At 45.6% G+C, this 27851-nt stretch overlaps 1 protein-coding gene across 2 annotated transcripts in view; it reads right to left on the bottom strand.

Moving 5' to 3' along the window:
* The window catches only part of LOC106593982 (adhesion G protein-coupled receptor L1-like), a 44677-nt gene extending 17684 nt beyond the window's left edge, over positions 1-26993 (bottom strand). Inside the window, exons 1-12 of one of the 2 annotated variants that reach the window (XM_045720054.1) lie at positions 26558-26993; positions 16777-16984; positions 16140-16404; positions 15231-15558; positions 14077-14373; positions 12182-12285; positions 9895-10080; positions 9577-9615; positions 7907-8087; positions 7605-7727; positions 5620-5825; positions 3459-3632 (exon numbers count right to left, since the gene is read on the bottom strand). In XM_045720054.1, the coding sequence (XP_045576010.1) occupies positions 3459-3632; positions 5620-5825; positions 7605-7727; positions 7907-8087; positions 9577-9615; positions 9895-10080; positions 12182-12285; positions 14077-14373; positions 15231-15558; positions 16140-16404; positions 16777-16865 (1992 nt within the window). In that variant the 5' untranslated portion in view covers positions 16866-16984; positions 26558-26993. Of the gene's footprint in view, positions 1-3458; positions 3633-5619; positions 5826-7604; positions 7728-7906; positions 8088-9576; positions 9616-9894; positions 10081-12181; positions 12286-14076; positions 14374-15230; positions 15559-16139; positions 16405-16776; positions 17072-26557 lie in introns of those variants that run through there. The other variant, XM_045720055.1, reaches the window with a different exon arrangement.
* Between the last annotated feature and the right edge of the window lie 858 nt (positions 26994-27851).

Genomic DNA, 27851 nt, shown 5'->3' with positions numbered 1-27851 from the left:
CTAACAGAAATTGAATAATGTGTCCCTGAACAAAGGGGGGGGGTCAAAATCAAAAGTAACAATCAGCATCTGGTGTGGCCACCAGCTGCAATAAGTACTGCAGTGCATCTTCTCCTCATGGACTGCACCATATTTGCCAGTTCTTGCTGTGAGATGTTACCCCACTCTTCCACCAAGGCACCTTCAAGTTCCTGGACATTTCTGGGGGGAATGTCCCTAGCCCTCACCCTCCGATCCAACAGGTCCCAGACTTGCTCAATGGGATTGAGATCCGGGCTCTTCGCTGGCCATGGCAGAACACATCCTTTTCCCTCATGTAGTACCCTTCCTGCAGGCTCATCCTGACATGACCCTCCAGCATGACAATGCCACCAGCCATACTGCTCGTTCTGTGCGTGATTTCCTGCAAAACAGGAATGTCAGTCTTCCCTGTAACGCATAGCGTTGAGATTGCCTGCAATGACAACAAGCTCAGTCCGATGATGCTGTGACACACCGCCCCAGACCATGACGGACCCTCCACCTCCAAATCGGTCCCTCTCCAGAGTACAGGCCTCGGTGTAACGCTCATTCCTTCGATGATAAACGCGATTCCGACCATCACCCCTGGTGAGACAAAACCGCGACTCATCAGTGAAGAGCACTTTTTGCCAGTCCTGTCTGGTCCAGCGACAGTGGGTTTGTGCCCATAGGCAACGTTGTTGCCGGTGATGTCTGGTAAGGACCTGCCTTACAACAGGCCTACAAGCCCTCAGTCCAGCCTCTTTCAGCCTATTGCGGACAGTCTAAGCACTGATGGAGGTATTGTGTGTTCCTGGTGGAACTCGGGCAGTTGGTGTTGCCATCCTGTACCTGTCCAGCAGATATGATGTTTGGATGTACCAATCCTGTCCAGGTGTTGTTACACGTGGTCTGCCACTGTGAGGACGATCAGCTGTCCGTCCTGTCCCCCTGTAGCGCTGTCTCACAGTATGGACATTGCAATTTGTTGCCCTGGCCACGTCTGCAATCCTCATGCCTCCTTGCAGCATGCCTAAGTCACGTTCACGCAGTTGGGCATCTTTCTTTTGGTATTTTTCAGTCAGTAGAAAGGCCTCTTTAGTGTCCTACGTTTTCATAACTGTGACCCTAATTGCCTACCATCTGTAAGCTGTTAGTGTCTTAACGACCGTTCCACATGTGCATGTTCAAGCATGGGAAACAGTGTTTAAACCCTTTACAATGAAGATACGTGAAGTTATTTGGATTTTTACAAATTATCTTTGAAAGACAGGGTCCTTGAAAAAGGGATGTTTCTTTTTTTGCTGAGTTTATATATAATGTGATATTTGAGGCTCTCTCACCAGTTGATAGTCCAATGTACACGCACATACAGTGGCTTGCGAAAGTATTCACCACCCTTGCCGTTTTCCCTATTTTCTCGCCTTACATCCTGGAATTAAAATAGATTTTTGGGGGATTTGTGTCATTTGATTTACACAACATGCCTACCACTTTGAAGATACAAAATATTTTTTATTGTGAAACAAACAAGAAATAAGAAAAAAAAAGAAAACTTGAGAGTGCATAACTATTCATCCCCCCAAAGTCAATACTTTGTAGAGCCACCTTTTGCAGCAATTACAGCTGCAAGTGTCTTGGGGTATGTCTCGATAAGCTTGGCACATCTAGCCACTGGGATTTTTGCCCATTCTTCAAAGCAAAACTGCTCCAGCTCCTTCAAGCTGGATGGGTTCCACTGGTGTACAGCAATCTTTAAGTCATACCACAGAATCTCAATTGGATTGAGGTCTGGGCTTTGACTAGGCCATTCCAAGACATTTAAATGTTTCCCCTTAAACCAATCGAGTGTTGCTTTAGCAGTATGCTTAGAGTCATTGTCCTGCTGGAAGGTGAACCTCTGTCCCAGTCTCAAATCTCTGGAAGACTGAAACAGGTTTCCCACAAGAATTTCCCTGTATTTAGCGCCAGCCATCATTCATTCAATTCTAACCAGTTTCCCAATCCCTGCCGATGAAAAACATCGCCACAGTATGATGCTGCCACCACCATGCTTCACTGTGGGGATGGGGTTCTCGAGGTGATGAGAGGTGTTGGGTTTGAGCCAGACATAGCGTTTTCCTGGATGGCCAAAAAGCTACATTTTAGTCTCATCTGACCAGAGTACCTTCTTCCATATGTTTGGGAAGTCTCCCACATGCCTTTTGGCGAACACCAAAAAGCAATGGCTTTTTTTCTGGCCACTCTTCCGTAAAGCCCAGCTCTGTGGAGTGTAGGGCTTAAAGTGGTCCTATGGACAGATACTCCAATCTCTGCTGTGGAGCTTTAGCTCCTTCAAGGTTATCTTTGGTCTTTTTGTTGCCTCTCTGATTAATGCCCTCCTTGCCTGGTCCGTGAGTTTTGGTGGGCGGCCCTCTCTTGGCAGGTTTGTTGTGGTGCCATATTCTTTCAATTTTTTAATAACGGATTTAATGGTGCTCTGTGGGATGTTCAAAGTTTCTGATATTTTTTATAACCCAACCCTGATCTGTACTTCTCCACAACTTTGTCCCTGACCTGTTTGGAGAGCTTCTTAGTCTTCATGGTGCCATTTGCTTGGTGGTGCCCCTTGCTTACTGGAGTTGCAGACAGTGGGGACTTTCAGAACAGGTGTATATATTCTTAGATCATGTGACACTTAGATTGCACACAGGTGGACTTTATTTAACTAATTATGTGACTTCTGAAGGTAATTGGTTGCACCAGATCTTATTTAGGGACTTCATAGCAAAGTGGGTGAATACATATACACGCACCACTTTTCCGTTTTACATTTTTTGAATTTTTTGAAACAAGTTATATTTTTCATTTCACTTCACCAATTTGGACTATTTTGTGTATGTCCATTAAATGAAATCCAAATAAAAATCCATTTAAATTACAGGTTGTAATGCAACAAAATAGGAAAAACGCCAAGGGGGATGAATACTTTTGCAAGGCACTGTATATTTAGCCTTACCACTCAAACGCGCCCAATATATGTGGTGCTGCTCATGGCAACGTCATCTCGCTGGGTCTACCTTTAAATTATAAAGTCAATCTCAACGTGACTCGCCAGATTCCGAAGCTTGAAAACGTTATAAAAAAAGCTTTAAAACACCATTCTATCCCCCGCCTCCAAATTACTAAAACTGAACATAATTCTTGATGGTTTTTATTATTGTAGTTAGATTTGGAGTCAAAGATAACAGTTTCAGTATAGCCGGATGTGGAGGTCCTGGGCTGGCGTGATAACACCTGGTCTGCGGTTGTGAGGCCCGTAGGACGTACTGCCAAATTCTCTAAAACAACATTGAGGCGGCTGATGGTTTTCGGGTTTTCATTTACTATAATAATAACCTTGGTGTGTGCCTGTGTGTCTGTGTCTGTGTCTGTCTGTCTGTGTGTGTGTGTGTGTGTGTAATATCCACTGGACCTACATCAGGCTGGTGGTGGGCCATGAGCACAGCAAAGTTGGTGAGGTGGGAACAGGAGCAGGTGGTGTGTGTGCTGTTGGTGTCCAGCAGTCTACAGCCCTGAGACGACCACTGGCCTGTCATCGACCGCTCAGAGTAATTCCAGAACGAACAGTTGGGACTGTAGTGGTTCTCCAACTGGAGGGAGAGAGTGAGAGAGAGAGGGGGGGTAATTTCAAGTGAAAATTAATTAACTTTATTGATACCCAAGGTAAATGGTTCTGTCGCAGGCTATATAACAACACACAAACATAAATAACAAACATAAAGTGCTGCAATCCATTTAAACATGTTTATATACAGTACAAGCAGATGACAGGGAAAGAAAATACAGCCTATTTAAACAGTTGGCAAATATGTGGGAGAGAGAGAGAAAGGGTGAGAGGTGAAATATATTGTAATGCATGTGTACAGTAACAGAACAGGGTGTACAGTGTGGAGGACGTAGTGTTTGTCTTCTTAGTGGTCTGTCTTCCCTGTGGCTCAGTTGGTAGAGCATGGTGTTTGCAACGCCAGCATGGTGTGTGCAACGCCAGGGTTGTGGGTTTGATTCCCACGGGGGGCCAGTACAAAAAAAGAAATGCATGAAATGAAATGTATGCATTCACTACTGTAAGTCGCTCTGGATAAGAGTGTCTGCTAAACGACTAAAATGTAATGTAAATGTGTTTGATGCTCTGTATACAGTATGTGTATGGGCTTGTTTGTCTATTACAGTATGTGTATGGGCTTGTTTGTCTACTACAGTATGTGTATGGGCTTGTTTGTCTACTACAGTATTGTATGGGCTTGTTTGTCTACTACAGTATGTGGTGTAGTGTTTAACCTCCAGTATGTGTAAATGTATGTTTATTTATTTTACCTTAATTTAACTAGGCAAGTCAGTTAAGAAGAAATTCTTATTTTCAATGATGGCCTAGGAACAGTGGGTTAACTGCCTTGTTCAGGGGCAGAACGGCAGATTTTGAAATTGTCAGCTCGGGGATTCGATCTTGCAACCTTTCGGTTTATGCAAGTGTATGTGAGTGTAATTTTTATGTGAGTGTAGTGTGTATATTGGAGTGTATTGTGCGTATGTGAGTGAAGTGTGTATACTGGAGTGTATTGTGTGTATGGGAGTGTATTGTGTGTATGAGAGTGTATTGTGTATGGGAATGTATTGTGTGCATGGGAGTGTATTGTGTATGGGAATGTGTTGCGTATGGGTGTGTATTGTGTGCATAGGAGTGTATTGTATGTATGGGAGTGTATTGCGTGTATGGGAGTGTATTGTGTGTATGGGAGTGTATTGTATGTATGGGAGTGTATTGTGTCCATGGGAGTGTATTGTGTCCATGGGAGTGTATTGTGTATGGGAATGTACTGTATGTATGGGAGTGTATTGTGTGTATGGGAGTGTATTGTGTGTATTGTGTGTATGGGAGTGTATTGTGTGTATGGGAGTGTATTGTGTGCATGGGAGTGTATTGTGTGCATGGGAGTGTATTGTGTATGGGAATGTACTGTGTATGAGTGTGTATTGTGTGTATGGGTGTGTATTGTGTGTATGGGAGTGTATTGTGTGTATGGGAGTGTATTATGTGTATGGGAGTGTATTGTATGTATGGGTGTGTATTGTGTATATGGGAGTGTATTGTGTGTATAGGTGTGTGTTGTGTGTATGGGTGTGTGTTGTGTGTATGGGTGTGTGCTGTGTGTATGGGAGTGTATTGTGAGTATGGGTGTGTATTGTGTATATGGGAGTGTGTGCTGTGTGTATGGGAGTGTATTGTGAGTATGGGTGTGTATTGTGTATATGGGAGTGTATTGTGTGTATGGGTGTGTGTTGTGTGTGTATTGTGTGTATGGGAGTGTATTGTGTGTATGGGAGTGCATTGTGTATATGGGAGTGTATTGTGTGTATGGGAGAGTTTGTGGAGTGAGTCACAGGAGGTTGTTGGCCACTTAATTGGGGAGGATGGGCTCATGGTAATGTCTGGAGCGTAATGAGTGGAATGGTATCAAATACATCAAACACATGGTTTTCATGTGTTTGATGCCATTTCATTTGCTATGTTCCGGCCATTATTATGAGCCGTTCTGTAAGTATGTAAGCGTATAACATTACATGTAAGTGTATGTATACCTGTAAGTGTTTGAGTGTGAACACCACCGGCTCAGTGAGGAACACTCTGCTGGACTCTTTATTGATGGAGGCGGCGATGACGTGGGAGTTGACCGCCAAGCCCCGCTCCCCCGGTGCCGCCTCCAGCTCCATCTTCACCGTGGCGTTCTCCGTAGACAGGAAGGAGCCCAAGTTCTTATAAAGAACAAACACTACCTTGACTTGGCCTGGAGGGGGAGAGAGAGATGAGAGACGGGGAGAGACAGGGAGAGACGGGGAGAGACGGGTAGAAAGCAAAAGGCTCAGAGAGACCGGGAGAGGTAGATAGAAGAAGAGAGAGAGATAGAGAGGGGAAATGAGAGTGGGAAAGGAAAAAGAGAAAATAGAAACAGAAATAGTGTGTGAAGGGAGCATAACAAGGAGAGAGAGTCAGACAGAGAGGGAGAAAAGAAAGAGGTAAAGGAGAGGGAAGGGGGAAGGAGAGGGTATCAGAGAGAGAGAGAGAGAAAATAAAGAGGTAAAGTAGAGGGAAGGGGGGAAGGAGAGGGAGTCAGAGAGAGAGAGAGAGAGAAAATAAAGAAGTAAAGTAGAGGGAAGGGGGGAAGGAGAGGGAGTCAGAGAGAGAGAGAGAAAATAAAGAAGTAAAGGAGAGGGAAGGGGGGAAGAAGAGGGTGTCAGAGAGAGAGAGAGAAAATAAAGAAGTAAAGGAGAGGGAAGGGGGGAAGAAGAGGGAGTCAGAGAGAGAGATAGAACATGAAGAGGTAAAGGAGAAGGAAGGGGGGAAGGAGAGAGAGAGAGAAAAGAGAAAGAGGTAAAGGAGAGGAAAAGGAGGAATAGTAAAAAGAGCAGAAGACAGAAATAGTGAGAGAGAGGACAGGGGGAATAATAAGGGGGAAAGGAGGAAAGGGAGAGAGGCAGAGTGACAGAGGGAGAGAGAGAGTTAGTGAAGGTTAGAATGATGGTAAGAACCGTTTCATTTTGACTGGTGGGAAAGAGGGGAGATTTAATGTGGAGGGCAATGGAACATTCATCCCTCAAGCATTCACAGATCTCCTATTATTCCATATGAATTTTTCATGTGCGTTTGTTTCAATCATTCTAATCTGGTTCCCACTGCAGAGCCGAGCGCTGACAGAAAACAGAGAAGGGGGAGAGGGAGGGATGGGTGGAGGATTGGAGGGAGGGAGAGGAGGAATGGAGGGAGGGAGAGGGGGAGGAGGAGGGGGGCTTGAAGCGGGAGAAGAGATGAGAGAGGGGTATACGATGGTGGAGAGACGGAGCAAGGGAGAGAGAGAGAGAGCGAGAGCTGAGATTGCTCTGTCAGGCTGTGGGTGATAGTCATCTACACGCCTCTCCAGCTATTCTATTAGGAGTGCTGTTATGAAACCATCAAGGAAGAAATGGTCTCAGCGCTTTTATTAATCTGATTGGCCTGTTATTATGAAACAATAACTTGGTCAACTGCATGCAGATTACTTTAGACTCGCATGAAAATGCAAATGGAAACATTGACCGAGAGACCCCGAGCCCATATCTCAGGTCATGAAGTGACCGGGAAATCCCCGAGCCCATATCTCAGGTCATGAAGTGACCGGGAAATCCCCGAGCCCATATCTCAGGTCATGAAGTGACCGGGAAATCCCCGAGCCCAAATCTCAGGTCATGAAGTGACCGGGAAATCCCCGAGCCCAAATCTCAGGTCATGAAGTGACCGGGAAATCCCCGAGCCCATATCTCAGGTCATGAAGTGACCGGGAAATCCCCGAGCCCATATCTCAGGTTATGAAGTGACCGGGAAATCCCCGAGCCCAAATCTCAGGTCATGAAGTGACCGGGAAATCCCCGAGCCCAAATCTCAGGTTATGAAGTGACCGGGAAATCCCTGAGCCCAAATCTCAGGTTATGAAGTGACCGGGAAATCCCCGAGCCCATATCTCAGGTCATGAAGTGACCGGGAGCGCTGTAGGGTTTGACTGTGATGTGATGACCGTGATAAGGTTACTGACCATTGCGGCTGTACTGTTTGATGGTAGAGGCGGAGAGCTGGATGGTGCTGTCGCTCACGTAGTTCTGAGGAAAGGACAGGTCCTGAAGGTCCATCTCTGTGTTCAACACGTTTACCTCCAGATCTAAGATACACACACAGGCACATGGGAACAAAGAGTTAGAGTTGTTCTGCTTTGCCAGGATATTGAGCATGCCCTGCTCTACACCTATCCACCTACTGGAATTACTATTGCTATTAATTACAATTACTAATCACACACATGCATGCATCCCACTGCTTCCCTTTCCCCCTATTTCTTACCGATATTGGGGGCCCGGTCGGTGAAGCGGTTGCCATACATGTTGTTGGCCAATAGGAAGGCTCCTTTCTCCAGGACGTCCAATAGCATGGTGGCGGTGTGGGCCTGCTCCGTAGTGTTCATGTCCTGCCACGACTCCAGAGCCTCTGTACGCAGCAGGTTGTCCACTGTCTGCACTACCGCCTGGCAACACAGAGGGGGCGCTAAGGTTCACACTGCTGTATTACACTGCATTACATTACACATGCTACTGCTATACATTACATTTTCTGCTGCTCTACTCTTATAGTAGACGTTTGACCTGTTATCCAATTTATAACAGAGGCCTGTATGTTTGATTCACCATGTAATTCTCTAATAATATACAGGCCTGTATGTTTGATTCATCGTGTGATTCTCTTGTACTATACAGGCCTGTATGTTTGATTTATTGTGTGATTCTCTTGTACTATACAGGCCTGTATGTTTGATTCATTGTGTGATTCTCTTGTACTATACAGGCCTGTATGATTGATTCATTGTGTGATTCTCTTGTACTATACAGGCCTGTATGTTTGATTCATTGTGTGATTCTCTTGTACTATACAGGCCTGTATGTTTGATTCATTGTGTGATTCTCTTGTACTATGCAGGCCTGTATGACACACACAGGGTCAATAGATTATTCTTCATTGTACAGTGGAAGGGAGAGAATTACAGCTGCACTTCTATGCTCTTCACACAATCACCATACATTTCCCCTTACACTAAACCTATTAAAACCATTCTAATTATGTATATTTACCATATACTGTATTACATCTATGTTACTTCATAAGCTACAGTACAACCAATGCTAAACAAGGGTGCTCTAGTGACACACCACAACACAGCACACTTTGCATAGATCGTACACCACTGCAGATTTCTATGTATTTTGTTCCAATGCACAACAGACAGGTTAAGGAACACATATGCTGCAGAATGACAGAAATCATTCATATGTAGAAATACATCATACATACTACGATATCACACACAGGATCATTTCATACTATCAAATGACCCCTTCCACATAGCCAGAGATATCATACTGTACTGAACTGTACACAGCCAAGGCTCATATAGCAACGTATATCACTATAGTAACATTACAGTGAAACCTAGCCGAGATATGTCACAGAAACATTACTACCGCTTCTATTACTCCGCCCCACATTTCAGAGAGATACTATGAACATGAGGGAAAACTACAAAGCAACTAGCAGCCTGAGGAAATATTACAGAAACATTTCACTGAGCCATCCAGAGAGATATCAGCCATACAGCGCACACACACACGCACGCACGCTCGCAGCATGCAGACACATGTACACGCACACACACAGCACGCTTACACACACACACACACACACACACACACACACACACACACACACACACACACACACACACACACACACACACACACACACACACACACACACACCGCTGCACCGTGCTCCACCTGCAACTAGAATGATTCTGAACACATTACATGATATATCTCAGCCTAAAGAAATCCTATACAGTACACACATACGTCTACTACAGGCTAGGGGTTATCTTTCCCACATTATTCTCAGTAGTCAGTACACTGGTAGGCTAGAAGATATTCTCCATTTAAAGTGTGGGGATTAAAGGGGAAAGTTACCTGGATGTAAGCCCGACAGGTCCGCTCTCTCTTCTGGAGCTGAGAGGAGGGAGGACAATAGAATTACAGTACACTTCTATAGGGTACTGTAATACCAAAACAATGGCAAACTGCAAGTCTAGAGGGATGTTATACACTATGGGTCTGTTAGCATGCATTTTTAAACACCCAGTTCAGTTTGTCTGTGAGTGTGTGTGAATGTGTCTATGTGTGAGTGTGTGTGTTTGTACAACTTTGTGTGTGTGTGTACATCTATCTGTGTGTGTGTGTGTGTGTGTGTGTGTGTGTGGTGTGTGTTTGCACATGTGTGTCTTCTACCTTGTTGTAGTTGCGTGCGGCTGACTCCTTGTTGCCGGGCCGTAGGGCCTGAAGCTGGGCATCCAGTATGTCCAGCAGCTGTTCCATCAGACGCACTGACGAGCTGACATCCCCAGCGTGGATCCGCCCCCGTGTGTGGTTCACCAACTCCCCAGCTATGTTGGCAGCATTCTCACCACTCTTTATCTACACACAGAGACACACATTTCCACCACTGGGTACTACACAGAGGAGTGTGTGTTGGGGGTTGCTGATGGTTGAGAGTGGTAAGTTGAGGATGCAGAGTAGACTCACGTTTTTCATAAAAATACACTTTAAATATACTCAATAAAATAGTTGTAACTCAATTATCTTGAAATATACTTAAAATATACTCAATAAAATAGTTGTAACTCAATTATCTTTAAATATACTTTAAATATACTCAATGAAAATAGTTGTAATTCAATTATCTTTAAATATACTTTAAATATACTCAATAAAAATAGTTGTAATTCAATTATCTTTAAATATACTTTAAAACCTCTTGACGTTACCCTTAGGATAGGGGGCGCCACAGCGCATTTTGGAAAAAAATCGTGCCCATTTTCAACGGACTACTAATCAAACTCAGAAGCTAGGATATGCATAGAATTAATACCTGTGGATAGAAAACACCCTAAAGTTTCTAAAACTGTTTGAATGGTGTCTGTGAGTATAACAGAACTCATATGGCAGTCAAAACCCCAAGACCGATTGAAACAGGAAGTGGAATTCTGAATTGTGGACTCAACTTCACGTCGTTGCCTATTATGCACACCGTGAGCTATCGTTCATTGAGCACTTCCTATTGCTTCCACAAGATGTCCCCAGTCTTTACAAAGTGTTTTGAGCCTTCTACTGTCGAAACTCAGTGAATGAGACGCGTTGGAAATTGGTCACAGGGGGAGGGCCATCACCATTATGACGCCGGCGGCCCTGTCTACCCCCACCTTTCGAAACGTTTTGAAACACAATGCAATCGTCCCCCTCGAATCTTATTGGCTCTCTTGTTGAAACAGGCCCTGAAGATTTATGTTATACAACGTTTGACATGTTTGAACGAACCTAAATGGGAAAAAAATGTTTTATTTCGAAACGGCTGTCCCGCGCCCGGCAGAGCATTTGGATACAGCATTCAGACGCGCTAACAACAGCAAGCTAATGGAACATAAAGGATGGACTTTTTCGACCGAAAATACATCTGTTGTGGACCTGGGATTCCTGGAAGTGCTTTCTGATGAAGACAACTAAAGGTAAGCGATTATTGACAATATTATACAAGATTAGATGTGATATGCGATTGTTCCAAGATGGCGCCGAGCTGGAATTACTAGCTCATTTTCTGAGTATCGCATCCCCTTTTATCGCTAAGTGTGATTACCCAGTAAAGTTATTTTTAAATCTGGTATGACAGGTGCTTTCAAGAGATATTCATCTATAAATCTTAGAATGACAATATTACATTTTAAAAATGTTTTCGAATAGTAATTCAGTAAATTGTAGCACTGTTTCCCGGGATGCATTTGACGGGAAAATAGTTAGTCAACGTCAGACGCCGATGTAAAATGCTGTTTTCATATATAAATATGAACTTTATTGAACAAAAGAATGCATGCATTGTGTAACATGATGTCCTAGGTGTGTCATCTGATGAAGTTTGTAAAAGGTTAGTGCTGCATTTAGCTGTTTTTTGGTTATTTGTGATGCATGTGGTTGGTCGGAAAATGGCTATGTTGCTGCTTTTACGATGGACTCCTCTAACATAATCTAATGATTTGCTTTTCCTGTAAAACCTTTTTGAAATCGGACGACGTGGGTCGATTCAGGAGAGGTGTATCTATAAAACGATATGAGACAGTCCTATATTTGAAAAAAAAAACATTTAAATTTCGTTATGCTAATGTCGCTAGGAGTTTTCGCTGGATTTTGATCCCGCATACAGGACGAGACGTTGGAGAGGTTAAATATACTCAATAAAAATAGTATTTCCATTATCTTGACCTTAATGGCCTTCCATAGGGTGAATGACTAACTATAGAAAGTGGAGGATGAAGAGTGGATACATTTGAATATGGGTCAGTTGAAATTAGTCATTCTAATGAGTGAAAACCTTAGTGATATGGTGGTGATGGGTTTTAATCAGGAGAGCCTTGGAGACATGCTAATGGCAGTGTGCATATGGACACAGACACCCAGGGCCAGAGGCAGGGCCAGAGGCAGGGCCAGAGGCCCCCAACAGAGGGACTAGTAGAGGTGGAGGTCTTACCTTCTGGGCTACCTGGTTAACCCAGGGAGAGGTGCAGTTACTGAGGTCAGGGCCCCGAGGGTTCCACATGACCGGAGCCGCCAAGCACTGGAACGAGGCGATGCCTGGGAGGGCCAGGGAGGATGGGAGAAAGGGATGGAGGGAGGAAGGGAGGGATGGAGAGATAATTAGCATTAGGTATTGGGCAATTATAGAGAAATGGATTTTAAAGAGAAAAGGAACAGGGCAAAGAGTACGACAGATAAAAAAAGAGTAAATGAAATGAACTTTAAATATGCAATACTTTGAGTGGTTCGGCGGAGGAGAGAGAAGAGAGGGAGGAGGGAGGAGGAAGTGTGTGAGAGAAAATGGGGCAGAAGTGGAAAGGTTAAATAATGGAGTGTAAGACAGAAAGAGAAAGAACGAGAAGGGAGGGGTAGGCTTACAAATGAGTTGGCTATAAGAACATGGCTTTAAAGGAACACAAATTCACACAAACGTGCGCTACACTCACACTCACACACAAAGCCCCCCCCCCCACACACACACACACCGCTCCACTCACACACACACACCAAAGACGGCACGATCAGGCATCGTCTCTCATCTGCAAGAATAACACCTCAAGGGAGGGACCTCCCGCCACCCCTCGTTTTCAGCTAAGTTTTCTGTTTAGTTAGGAGAGTTCAGAGAGAGGACAACACACTGGGATCAAGCAAGGAAGGGTCTTTCCACTGCCGCTACGCAAACAGCTCCATACAGGGAACAACAGAAGAGAGGGGAGAAGTGAAGGAGAGAGGGAGAAGAGAGAGAGGAGAGAAGAGAGAGGGAGAGAGGGGAGAAGAGAGAGGGGAGAAGAGAGGGGGAGAGAGGGAGAAGAGAGGGAGCGAGGGAGAAGAGAGGGAGAAAGGGAGAGAGGGAGACAGAAGAAGGGAGAAGACAGAGAGACAACACAGCAGCAGAGGAATCAGAGCAGAAGTACCCTCCTTTTCCTCCCCCCCTCCGCTCCCTCCTCTCCTCCATCTAGTGCAGATTGGGTTTGAAATCTCTGCCAAGACATGGCAATTAAGCCAGCTGCTAATTTAGCGTTACTGTTGTTGTCAGAGATGAGAGAGAGAGAGAGAGAGAGAGAGAGAGAGAGAGAGAGAGAGAGAGAGAGCGAGAACACAGAAAAGCAAGAAGAGATGGAGGGGGGAGTGGTGGTAAAATATATTCTATTCTTTTCTGGAACTCGAGAGGGATATTTGATGCTTGCATGTTTGGAGTTATAGAAGCTAGCATGAAGGGAGGTGTATCCTGTTTTGTTCAGTCTTTCATTTTATTATTCCACACTTTCACTTGGCTATCCCTGTTTTGCTGTGAGACGACTCTTTCATTTGGAGAGGAGAGAAGGACGGGCTTTCATGTAGAGGGAGTCCTCTGGGACCCAGCCTGCTGCTGAGACCAATAGTGGGACAGGAGAGGAGAGGGGGAGACAACACAGCCAGCCAGGGGAAAAACAAGAGCTGCAGCACAAACACACTAAAACAGTGACACACTGGAAAACACACACACACACACACACACACACACACACACACACACACACACACACACACACACACACACACACACACACACACACACACACACACACACACACACACACACACACACTGAAACAGAGACACACTGGAAAACACACACACAGACAAACAGAGACACACTGGGAAACATACACGTGCACGCACACACACAAAAATACACACAAACGAAGAAAAAAACACACGCACATGTATGTAAATTCACACGTGTACTTGAGCGCCTACAAAAAACTAACAAAAGCCACAGATACACATGCACGCACAACCACACACCCCAACTGAAATAACCACACACTCATACATACAGGAAACACGGTAATAGTCTGTCCCCACCTAGTGATCCTTTAGGACAGGGGCGGTCCACAGTCTCTCCTCTCTGGGTGGAGGGCCACTGCACCCCTCTGACCACACTGGACTCACACACCTGGGGCTCCGGGCCCTGGACGGGCGGGCGGGGAGGCCGCCTGGTGACTGGTACGGTGGCTGTGATTGGCCGCAGGTCAGGGCCCTTGTTGATAGCGCCAATGGGGTGAGAGGTGGGGGCCAGGGGGCGGGTGGTAGCAGGGCTAGAACTGGAGGTGAAAGGTCGGGCTGGAGTGGTGCCGGTCACCTGAGTGGTCGTCAGAGGGCCTGAAGAGAGAGGGATGGGGGGGGATTTAGTTTAGTTTTAAAACACATAATAAAGCACATGTATAAATAAAATAATTGAGGATGACAAAATAAAGTAAAAATAAAGTCAAAGATATAAATAGGGAAAGCGAAAGTGAGAGACAAAAAAGGGAAATAAAACAAAAAAGATGAAATGGAAGTCGTGAAACCAGAGCATGAATAAAAGAGAGAAAGGCACGTAAATGTTACATCTCTCAGAAGTTTAGTTCAAAAGTTCTCCGGATAATAATTACGGCACAAACTACTTTTGAGCATATCAAAGCTTTATATATATATATATATATATATATATATATATATATATATATATATATTACTCTTTCAGTGTTCCTATCACTACCCCTGGAGAGGGGGAGGGAGCGTGCACGGCAAGAAAGGAAGAAGAAAGGAGGACGTCAATTATTGATCAAATGTATATGACAGAAGTCACTACCGACATTAACAACCAACTTTAATGCATCCATAAAAGTAACACATCCCAACTACAAAATCTCAACTGATCAAACACCCACTCTCCTCTAACAACACTGGGACAAGACTGTCTGTCTGCCTCTGTCTTTCTCTCCATCTTTCTCTCTCTCTCCCTCTCCCTCTCTCTCAGGGCCAAATACTAACTCCAGATAGGCCTGCATCGCTAAAATATTCACCCAAAACACAATGGATAATTAATCGGAAAAAGCAAGGTACGTACAAGAGGGCGAACAGGTGGTGATTTGCATTTGTGCAAATATCCCACTACAACTGACATCAATGGAGAAATGATACCAGAAATAAAGGTTCACTGTACACACACATCTCAGGACTCTGCGTTGACTCACCAGTGGTGGGGTCCGGTGGTCCGAACTCCAGCGGGTATCTCAGAACATTATAGTTGTTCCAGATGTAGAGCTGGTTGTCTCTGGGGTTATAGTCCACAGAGGAGACGTACTGGTAGGGGTTAGGGAAGGGGATGTGGACGGGCTCCTCCCGGGCACGGTTCGTGTTGTAGGCGTAAAGGATCAGGTCCCCACCGGCCTCGCTGTCGTCGTCCTGGTAGACGCTGCGCACGGCGTAGAGCACGCCGCACGCCATGAAGGCGTTGGACGCCAGCCGCTTGTCGAAGCTGGTCTCCCAGGTGCCCTCGAAGCGCAGGGTGTACGGGTTCACCTGGGAGGAGAGGGGGTGATGGTAACCATAAATATATCTCAAACTACAGAAGAAACTGTAGAATATCACCCATTCTTAAACGCTCAATCTTGGTGGTATGGTGATAAACACAAGAAAATGTATTTATGAAATAAATAAAAAAACAATTAGGCCTACTTTAGTTGAGCTTAGAAATGTCCAGTCCAACTCCATCACCCTGTTACACTCCTCCCTCTTCTATTCCCTCCATCACCCTGTTACACTCCTCCCTCTTCTATTCCCTCCATCACCCTGTTACACTCCTGCCTCTTCTATTCCCTCCATCACCCTGTTACACTCCTCCCTCTTCTATTCCCTCCATCACCCTGTTACACTCCTCCCTCTTCTATTCCCTCCATCCCCCTGTTACACTCCTCCCTCTTCTATTCCCTCCATCCCCCTGTTACACTCCTCCCTCTTCTATTCCCTCCATCACCCTGTTACACTCCTCCCTCTTCTATTCCCTCTATCCCCCTGTTACACTCCTCCCTCTTCTATTCCCTCCATCACCCTGTTACACTCCTCCTTCTTCTATTCCCTCCATCCTCCTCTCCTCCACCCACCTGGCTGACCACCAGTCGTCCGTTGTTGGACTCTGTGGCGTAGATGACCCACAGCCCGTTCTCGTCCACCGCCAGGTCGATGTCGCTCTTCCCACCCCAGCGGTAGGGCGATGTGTCGTGGTAGTTGGCGTTGGCGATAATGGCCTCGCCGCTCTTGATGCGTGTGCGCAGGTCATACTTGACCATGTTGCGTGTGCGCTCCTTATTGTAGAACACGGCGCCGTCGTATACCACGAAGCCTGTGCCATCAACACGGTTCGGCAACCTATAGGAGGGGAAGAAGTGGGTGGTCAGAATATGACAGGAGAATCAATAACCCATGAGCTTTTGGGCTATGACCGGCTCAACCCATAAGCACATGTCCAAAGATACCAACTGTATGATCACATACATTTGAACAGTGGTTCTCATACTTCACAATCCCATGGAGCACAAGAAAAAACATGTATTTTACTAAATTAATTGGACTACACACCGACCCCTGAGGTGACCCACCAGTGGTCCACAGATCACCACAGGACCCCATGGAACCCACACTGCCATTCACCATCCATCTACAGCAGTATTCAAATAAATCAATCCAGAGGCAGAGGGATTATTTGATGTGAACTGGCAGGGGGGCAGAGGCGGTGCTCACTTGTAGGTGGTGGTGGCACGGTTCTGTCTGAAGTCGTCCCAGGAGGCGTACTCATACAGCATGTCGGTGCGGTAGGGAGTCCAAGGCATGACATAGAGCCGGTCACCTGACTGCAGGGGGTCCTTACACCACGCCCCCGACTGATGCTCCGCCTCCTGCAGCGAGCTGGCCGCCTGTACCCGCAGCAGTGTGCCCGGACACACAAAGACTATAGGAGAGTGGAAAGAAAGAGAGAGGGAGAAATCGAGAGAGATAGGGAGAGAGAGGGTGAGAGAGTGAGAGAGAGAGAGAAAGGGAGAGAGGGAAAAAGAAAGAGAGAGAGAGAGCGAGCGATAGAGAGAGTGCGCAAGAGAGAAAGGGAGGGAGAAAGAGAGAGAGATGGAGAGTGTGAGAGATGGAGTGAAGGGATATAAAAGGAGCAATGTAAGATAAAGGAGTATATTAAGGGGATGATGAGGGGGAAACGGAAAGAGAGAGGAGATGAGGAAGAGGAGTGGGGACAAAGAAAGGGGTAGAAGATGGGATGAGAGTATTGTGGGGAAAGAGACGGGGAGAGATGTTCAAGATAACAAGTTTGAGATTTGAGAAAAGGGAGACAAAGAAAACAAAAGAAGAATGGGAGAGAGAGAGAGAGAGAGAGAGAGAAAGACAGAGAGCGAGAGAGAGAGCAAGGGGAATGAGGTGAGATACATTATCAGATCAAAAATGAAGGAATACAAAAAGCTCATTTATTAAATATCAGCAATGAGGCCTAAGAGCTGCTGGTAGTGTTCTGATAAATGGTAGATTCCTAGCTGCTGCTGCCCAGATAGGGTATTTTATCTGATTCTTGGCCTACTTAAGGTTTTATTGTGCATGTATATTGTAAGAAGCTCAGTATTCCTGCTCTGTGGTAGGAAATAACAGTATGAGTTTTAGAGTGTTGTATCAGTACAGGTGGTTGGATCTCAGTCAAGAGTAATGCCATGAAGTCTGGGGTAGAAAATAAGAGCCTGGCCAGGGTCCCCTTCTTCTGTTGTTGCAATCCATACTTCACACACACACACACACACACACACACACACACACACACACACACACACACACACACACACACACAAAAAGCGCACACACACACACACACACACACACACACACACACACACACACACACACACACACACACACATAAACACACGCACGCACGCACACACACACACACACACTCCCCCCTCCCCCGACACACATGCACACACACACACACACACACACACACACACACACACACACACACACACACACACACACACACACACACACACACACACACACACACACACACACACACATTCTGCCTCCTACCCTCCTTCCTGTGTCATAGCTCTCTCCTGGAGGTCACCCACTGGGGACTGCTGTAAATTGGCTGGCTGACGCACTTTCTCTCTCAGCCAGATAGTGTCTGACCTGGGACCAGAGGACTGTCAGGTGGGGCGGGAGGGGAACTGGGCGGAGGAGGGTGGGGAGGAGAGGTATCTATGGAAAAAAGCTGCTGGCATCAACAGCACGGTCACACGGTGACATCACAGGAGACTCTGTGAGGACGTGAGAGCGACGGAGACACTACAGGGACACTACAGAGATACTACAGGGACACTACAGGGACACTACAGAGATACTACAGGGACACTACAGGGACACTGCAGGGACAGTACAGGGACACTACAGGGACACTGCAGTGACAGTACAGGGACACTACAGGGACAGTATAGGGACAGTACAGGTACAGAATGAAAGAGGGCTCCCCATCTTCTCTGGATACTCAGTTATGTATGTGTCCTGGCCCCAGCAGCCCAGCCAGTCAGTGTGTTGAGAACAGAGGACAGGAAACTCAAACTGGTCACGTTATGACTGAACGGATCCGTGGTCTAACTGGTCCCTGCAGGGGCGTTTAGACACAGTCAACACACACACACATGCACATACACAAACATTGTTGCCAGATTTACTAGGATGGAACTAAGCCTAGGATGCTACATCCTTGGAAATGCTGCATAGATGGCATTTCTGAGAAAAGAACGTTTAGGGAAAATGTATTTTATTCCTTTATGTGCCTCGCTTTTTATGGTTTGAGGAAATGTTTGCTGGTCACAATAGTAGTATCAATATGTTATGCCTCTCTCTCTCCCCACTGGGCACACACTGGTTGAATCAACGTTGTTTCCAGGTCATATCAATGAAATTACGTTGAACCAACGTAGAATAGATGCTGAATTGGCGTCTGTGCCCAGTGGGAAGTTTTAGTCTCTCAGAAGTGTGTGGCTGTGTGCTGTGCCTCAGTGATGATACTGTTGTTGTGTCTGAGGGGACTCAGCAGGGATGAATATCTTACGTCAAAACATGACTCAAATCAAGCCTGGGCGTAAACAAGCACACGTTGAATAGAGGGGCTTCACAAAGGGACTGTCATGCTCCATTGTTAAAACAAGCAGCCGAGGAGCTGCAGTGGTTGATCTAAGAATGGTTTCCAGCAGCAGGGGTGTTCTAGCGTGCTGGGGAGCCCCATAGCTATTAGAGTTATTAACGTAGGCAGTGGCACCCCCGTAGAGTTGAAAATATTTACATTGGTACAGCCCACTGGTTTTGGGGAACCCTCAAGGGTCAATGTGTAATTTGAATGTAGTTCTCATGTACTGTGACTTTGTCAGGTATTCTTCCTTCATCTCTATTTTACACTTCCAGCAATCATATAAAATATCCAAGAAAACTTAGCTCAGGGAGAAATGGCTGAATTCTATTAACAAAGCTGTGATGAGGATGAAAAAAACAAACAACAGCATCAAAGTAAAGAGGAGTAGAGAAATAAAGAGCATGCAGAACAAGCTGCTGCATGTAGCTGACCCATAAACAAAGACAGAACATCCTCCTGCCTCAAGGTAGGATAAAGGACAGACCAACACAGGCGTGCTACTGTCCTGTCTCTAGTCACGCACACAACAACACAGGACACACAGACGGACAAGCAGACAAATGGACGACCTGCATTTACAACCAAAACAACCAAAAAGTGTATGGTGGGAGTCTATATCTGAAAAGAGTCCATGACTACTGTACAGACCAGCCTTGGATTACAGAGTCCTAGGTAATAAAAAACAAATGGCTGGTGCAGTGCATTGTCAAGGGCTACCTTTAATCCACAATGCTGACTTGTATTCATATTGGGAAAGGAAAGGGGGATACCTAGTCAGTTGTACAACTGAATGCCTTCAACTGAATTGTGTCTTGCACATTTAACCCAACCCCTCTGAATCAGAGAGGTGCGGGGGGCTGCCTTGCTCAGCGGCAGAACAATAGAGTTTTACCTTGTCAGCTCGGGGATTCGATCCAGCAACCTTTCGGTTCCTGGCCCAATTGGGTTCTCTATGTACGGTCAATCACAAGAGGTTTAACAGGTATTTATGGGACAAATCATTGATCCCAGTAATATATTAACAGCACCACTACCCTGAATCGGCTTCACGCTATTCAGTAGCATAGTCAGCATTACTGTATAACAGGGTATTGCAGTAAAGAGTAAGGGCTAATCATCCTATGTGTTTTGTCCTGTTATTCTCTCTGTCCCTTTACAGTCTGCAGATAGTAACTCTAACATGGCTCTCTGGCTCTGCTTATTGTAATTAGCTGGGTGTTGGGTGGGCTGGCAGGGCTGGGTGTCAGTGGGGCTCATCACTGGACTGGCCTCCCAGGCGGTCACACTGAGCTGGCACTGACACACACAGACCAGAGAAAAGAAAGAGAGAGGTTCACTCGCACGCACGCACACACGCACACACACACACACACACACACACACACACACACACACACACACACACACACACACACACACACACACACACACAAAGACAAACAGAGGGAGCCGCTCCACTACACACCCTGCCTGGGAGGCTTCATTAACTCTGACCTGTTCTTTCAGCCAGCATGCCCTCTTCCTGTTTATTCTCTCTCTGTATGGACAGCCTGACCTCCCAGGCAGCCACACCCTGCTACCACACACTACCACACAGCCTAGTATTATTAGGAACAGCACTATATGAATTAGGTATTAGGTATTAGAGATGGATATGAGGTATTAGGGATGGGATATTAAAGATCGGACTAGGTATTATCCTAGTCTGGCCTAGAACAGGTTAGCCTGAGTCATATTGAGCTTCTGGGATTAGTTGAGATTGTTAGATTAGATGAAATACATTTTTAGGAGCCGTGGAAATCTGGTCTGGCACGATCAGAGCAGTCACGGTCCAATGGGGCCACACCACTAGGCAGTATAACCAAACCTACTGTACTGTAATACAACTTACCTTATCAAGGATTAACAACCAACCTTCATGCTTTTATCTGCTGTGTACAGGTGTGCATCCCAAATGGCACACTATTCCCTATAATGTGCACTAAAGTAGTGCACTATATAGGGAATAGGGTGTAAGTTGGAACGGGCACTATATCTTCTATTAAATACACTTTACAGTAAAATACTGCCATGAAAGAATTATAGGAAATGTATTTATCAGCTGTCCCCTCACAATACAATAGGTCAACAGTGACTGTTTCTCATCAATATGAAGCTGTGGCATGAATATGATGAAAGGAACAGAATCTCCTTTGAAATGACAGATACTGTACCTTACTACCTTGTTGGGAATAATAATGACCGTTTTGACTGGTGATATAGAATTACATCTAAGCAATGACAGCTTGCTGAGATCATACTGTGTGCCGTTGTGGGCAAATCATTTTAATCCAGGGACTGCTGGGGAATATATTTCTAATGGTTATCTTCCTGTAAAATCTGTCATTCCATACTGTATTATAATAAAGCAATCATATCATTCTACTGTGATCATAACGGGGTATAGAGTAATGAGATATAGAGATATCTCAATGGAGACTGTATGTGTTTCTAAAATGGCTGTGGTCTTGTTGTTGATGTAATGTGAGGCCATGGATTGATATGATTGTTATGTAAGACACAGCCTGGCATAGCCCAGACCTGACCACGTCTCTCCTACAGTAGTTTCTGGAGACATCCTCTAGAGTCTAGACCTTGGGTTATCTATGTACGTTAGAGTGTCTGGAGAAATGCATCCTAGAGTATCCCACAGACTGGTTATGGGGAGGTGATGTATAGCCTGCCTATCCCAGGGTAATGGTCATTAGGACACACATAGTTTTAAAAAGTGTTGCAACGGAAACCAAAAATGAGTGTTTCTCATTGGACAAGTCCAGGTAGTCCCTCCCTGTTTCAGTCTGTTTTCTTCCGTTTGGTGCCTAATGAACAGGACCCAGTAGCCCCTTGACAGACCTGGCCTGGGCACGGAGAGCCTGCTGTTCTAATTGAATCCCACACCTGTTCCTGGCAGGTAACTGCAGCCAGCAACCAGCAGGGGGCTCAATGGAGCGCCATGAAACCCCTCCATCAGCATGGACACTTAATCGTCTGGAAGTAAGAGTACATCTGTGAGTGTGTGTGTGTGTGTGTGTGTGTGTGTGTGTGTGTGTGTGTGTGTGTGTGTGTGTGTGTGTGTAGGGTGCAGGTGCGTGTGTGTGTGTTGTTACCCATGAGCATGTTGGTGTGTGCGCGTGCGTGCGTGTAGGTGTGCTTGAGAGATAGCAAGCGACAGAGAGAGAGAGAAGGAGAAAGAAGGAGAAAGAGTAAAGGATAGAGTGAGAGTGTATTTTGTGGGTGTAAAAAAGAAGAGAGAGAGAAACGGAGAAACGGAGAAACGGAGAGAGTCAGAGGAGTCAATAGGTTATTTCCTGTGAAATGAGAATAAGAGAGGGAGTGAGTTAATTCTGTGGAGGAGTGAGAGAAAGAGAGAGAGAGAGCGAGGTGGGAGTCCCAGATTGTGTCCTGTTCCTTTTGGACAGCAAGGGGGTCAAGGCAAGGTAGTCAAAACAGAATACTAACTCACACATACACACACACACACCTACACTGACACACACAAACCTACACACACAGACACTCATACACATATCCACACACCACACGCACACTGTAGACAGAAGGAAGGGGCTGGCACTTTTATCAACCGTCATGTTCACTTCAAGACAAACCCCTTCACTGAGACCAATAGCAGGGCAGCAGGGCCTGGGTAGAGAGAGAAAGTGTCCATTGAAACGTCTTACGAGAGAGGTGCACTGACACACTCAGTGGCAGCACAGGTGGTCCTACTGACAGAGCTTCACAGATACAGTACAGAGGACACCGCCTGCAGGTACGGGTACAGCACTGGAGTGACACTATGACAGGCCACAATTCCATTTCAATTCAGTCAATTTAGGTAGTCAATGGAAAATTCTATGTCCAATTTTCCTAATTGCTTTTCATTGTAAGGAAAAGTGAAATTGGATTTTCAGTTTACTTCCTGAATTGACTAAATTGAAACAGAATTGACCCCAACCCTGCTGAGCTACTGTAGCAGTAGCCAGCACCCAGCCAGTTTCTTACTCTCTTCATCCCTCTACTCTCTCTTTCTCCATCCCTTCCTTCCCCAGTGAGGGCTGTCCATATATCTACCTCTGGCGGTGTGTTCTATCTGTCCATAAAGGTCCTGACTTATTTCTATTCATGGCCACCTGCCTGTGCCAGAGCTCTTTAGCTTTAACAATGTAATGACTTCTCAATGTACAGTCAGTCAGTTCCCTATCTCTCTCCTCTCCCTCTCTCTCCCTCCCCATCTCACCCTCTCGCCTCCACTCTCCTCGACTGCCTGCTGAATAGACTGTCTGAGTGCAGTGGGTCACGTGACCAGACGTGTGTGTGGTGGGTCATTCCTAATGAGGAGCTACTGCCTGTCTCTATAGCGACGGCTCCTCTCTCCCTCTCTCTCCCTCTCTCTCTCTCCCTTCCTCCCTCCCTCTATCCTCATTCGCCCACAGAGACACTATTTCAATGGTAAATAAATGTGTCTCTACACTCTCAGAAATAATTGTTTGTCTGTCCCCATAGGAGAACCCTTTTTGGTTCCAGGTAGAACCCTCTGTGGGAAGGGCTTAAGACGGAACTCAAAATGGATCTACCTGGAACCAAAATAGTTCTACCTGGAACCATAAAGGGTTCTTCAAAGTGTTATCCTATGGGGACAGCCAAACAACCCTTTTAGGTTCTAGATAGAACCTGTTTTTAAGAGTGTAGGTGTGAGGGATACTCCCCCCTCCTTTAGTCCCAATAAAAACCAATATTAAGGCTGTGTACCAGGTCTTACATACTGTAGATTCATTTCCTTGTCTCCTTTCCTTCATGATCACTGATTAAAAATGACTTGATAGGTGACAGATAGATGGCTGACACCTATTCAGTCAATTCACGTGTCAATAGTAATAAAGGAACGGTGACAAGGAAATGAATATGTAAGTCTTTGAACACACAGACTACAGACAGTCTGTCTATCTGTCTCTCTAGCTAGCTACTGATGACGGACAGACTGTCCATCAGTCCGACTGACATTCACAGACCAGCTCCTGAACACAACAGCAGAGCAGCCATTACCATAATCTGTCAATCAACCAATCAGTGAATCAATCAATTAGGATTAATGAATTAACAAAGGGACAACGGGTAACACAATCTAAGTGTTGTTAATTCATAAAAAATGTGGATATAGAGGTAATCATAATTAGCAGTAGAGTTAAAGCGAGGATAGAGGGAGGAAGAGGAGGGGTCTTTAGGTCACATGGTCACTGGGAGGAACGATAGTAAATGTGGGTAAAAAAACAACAACAACAACAAGGTGGATCAAGGGGGGGAGGAGGAGGAGGAAGAGGAAGAGGAGGAGGGTTTGCTATAGCTACCAGGCAGGGAGTAACAAAATGGTGGTCGGTCGGTTGAGGGAAAAACAAGACATACAGGAGCAATGAATGTCAGTGAAAAGCCACATCCAGGCAGATGGATATGGGGCCATAAAGGACTTAATGGCATTGCTACAGAGGTTAATCCCTTCAATCTATAATAACCTACTGTACATATCTATCTATCCATGGAAACAGACAGTAAAGGGTACTGGTCAAGACTGATGTGTAACGGTGTTGTGGGCGGGGGCATCTAAAAGGTCATGGGTAAGATTAGGACAGTCTGAAATTCCCTATATAGTGCACTACTTTTGACCAGAGCCCTGTAGTGCACTACGTGGGGAATAGGGTGCCATTTCAGACACAACCTGGGAGATTAAATGACCCTTTTGAGGCGGCCCTAATGGTGCCTGTTCCCAGTGGCGGCAATACTCTTCCTTCCTCTAACCTTGGATTGAGCCCTGCATCCCTTGCAGCATTCTTTGTAAGCTCTGTGATTGGGAGACCAGTGACTGATTGGCTCTTTAGAGAGTACCATCCCCCTAGTGAACAGAGCAGCCACTACACATAGATGCTAACTGGGACTGTACCACCTACTGTGGCACCCCTCTGAATCCATACAGACATGCTGTACTAAGGGAGGACTAGCTGACTTCTATTGATAAGGAGGGGTGACTGACGGCCAAATCAGGACACACAGGGGGTTGCAGTGCAACGAAAGCAAGAGAAGGAAGAAAAAGCAGTGATAAGAGCAAATGGATAAAGAGGGGAAGAGAAAAGAAGAGGAGGAGGTGGCGAAGAAGGAGATGAAACCTGAGGAGGCCTCAGAGAACCAGCGGCTACTTGTGATGAACAGATGAAAGATCTGAGAGGTAGAAACAGAGCCAAAAGAAAGAGAGAAGAGAGGAGGAGAGAAGGGCACTGAATTTAAAGCTGTTTGAGTGATAGAGAGAAAGAGAGTGGACACTGAAGCACCTGGAAATGGGAGAAAGTGCTTAACGAGGGACAGACTCATGTCACATGATCAAGGAGAAACTTTGGCCAGTGGGATTCTGAATACTATTGTCTTTTTGAGTTGAAAATGAAAACAAATAAATGTAAGATTCGCCCTGAAGTAAGGAAAAATGAAAGGGGGAAGGAAGAAACAAAGAAAGAGTAAGGGAGGCAGAGAGAAGAATATAAAACAATGTGGAGAAGAGAGGAGAGGAAGACGAGTCACTTGGATCTGGAGGGAACCAATTAGAGATAGGGACAAATTACTAATTGCAAACAATAGAGAAATGGTTAAATCATACTCAATGAGGTCGAGTGAGGACTGCAGGGCCAGATGGAGAACTATGTCAGCATGAGGAGTTGTCAGGTGGCTGTGGCCCAACATGTGGACACGTTGAGGGGAGGAGAGATAGGTTTACAGTGAATGGGAGAAGAGAAGAAAAGGTTTACCGACCATGAAGTGGTAACAATGTACACAATGTTATCTGTCTTTTAGTTTGTGAATGGCCACTGGTATGTAGTTTGTATAGTGGTAAAACCATGACATAAGAATGCTCTCTCTTTTTCTCTCTCAGAAATAGTTCATGGACCTCCAGAGTGGTCAGCTGGTTTGTGTGTGTGTGTGTGTGTGCGTGTGCGTGTGCGTGTGCGTGTGTGTGTGTGTGTGTGTGTGTGTGTGTGTGTGTGTGTGTGTGTGTGTGTGTGGTGCGTGCGTGTAGGTCAGGCTGGTGTCATCAGAGGCAAGGAGGAAATCTGGAAGGATCTTAGAGTCTTGGTTATAATCCAGAAAGAGAGAGAGGGAGAGAAAGAGAGAAAGAAAGGGGAGGGATATCAACATCAAACATGACCACTACACAAGGTGCTGGGTTAGGAAGGTGTATGAGGGGAGGAGAGGAGGGAGGAGGAGGAGGAGGAGGAGGGAGGGGCGAGCTGTGGTTTTTATGTTCATTGTGGTCTTTACCTTTTTGATCCACTTCTATTCAAGCATCGGAAAAAAGAGAAAGAGAGAGGAAGACAGGGAGAGAGAGAGAGACAGAGTAAGAGAGACAGAGAGAAAAAGAGAGAGAGCAAAGAGAATGAAAGAAAAACAGGTGCAGGAAAAAAGACAAAATTGAGATTAAATAAAACGCTATCCTTTCTCTCTTTCTTTAAGCATGTTATTTGTTCTGTGTTACGGTTGGCTACTCAGAGAAAGGATGGCGACTCAAATGAAAAATGAGGAGGGAAAATGGCCTGACCTCGGATTTACTCCATTTCCATTCCATTAACCCAACAATCCCCAACCATCCACACATACATGTACTCAACCCGACCTCCTGTTTTACGTCTTAGGATCCCACCCCTCCCTCCCCCCTCTTTCTTTCTTTCTTTCTTTCTTTCTTTCTTTCTTTCTTTCTTTCTTTCTTTCTTTCTTTCTTTCTTTCTTTCTTTCTTTCTTTCTTTCTTTCTCTCCTTCCGAACTCCAGCTCCTGGGTCCTGTCAGGGAGAGAAAAACACATATATGTTCCTGAAGAATCTTCTTTGGAAGCAGCTGTGGGAGAAATAGAGCTAGATAGAGGGATGGAGAGATGAGAGGGTGATGAGGAAAGTGGCCCAGTGTGTGGGGTGTCACTGTGCCTCTCGTCTAGCCCCTCTCCAGGGTTACAGGGTCTACATTGAACCTGTCTCTTAATCCCAGGAAAGTGGTGCTGCATCTGACTGCGCTCTGTAAGCCAAATCACGGCGCTCAGCTACAGAACCCCGCCATTCGCTCAATCCATCGACCAGCCAATCAATGGGGAGCAGCTTGCTCGCGGGCTCAGATGCACTCATCAAAAGAGAAGGAAGGAAAAAAGAGAGAGAACAAAGAAACAGAGAGATTGAGAGACGGAAGGAGGAGACAGAAGAAAGTAAAGTGTACGAGAGAGAGAGAGAGAGAGAGAGAGAGAGAGAGAGAGAGAGCACAGAGTCTGAGACACAGCCCTGTCTTTTGGTCTACACCAGGCTCATCAAACACTAATCACTAGTCTGTGTGTTGAGCCTCTATGAGGCTTTGGCTGACATAAGCAGTTATGGCAGTTTGTAAGGCAGCTTTCCATAGACATCACTCTTGTGGCGGACAAATGAGTGGTGTGTGTGTTTGTGTGTGTGAGAGAGAAGTGTGTCTGTGTTTGTGTGTATATATGTGTGTGTGTATTTGTTCCCTGCCACGTGGAAGGAGACGTGTCATGGACATGTGTCCTGCATGTTGCTACCGCTGAACGTGTGAATGCTGT

Source organism: Salmo salar, chromosome ssa06, assembly GCF_905237065.1.
Source record: "Salmo salar chromosome ssa06, Ssal_v3.1, whole genome shotgun sequence".
In the NCBI taxonomy this organism is placed as follows: domain Eukaryota; kingdom Metazoa; phylum Chordata; class Actinopteri; order Salmoniformes; family Salmonidae; genus Salmo; species Salmo salar.
The sequence above is the reverse complement of the archived record's forward strand: the minus strand, read 5'-3'. Positions and strand labels throughout refer to the sequence as shown.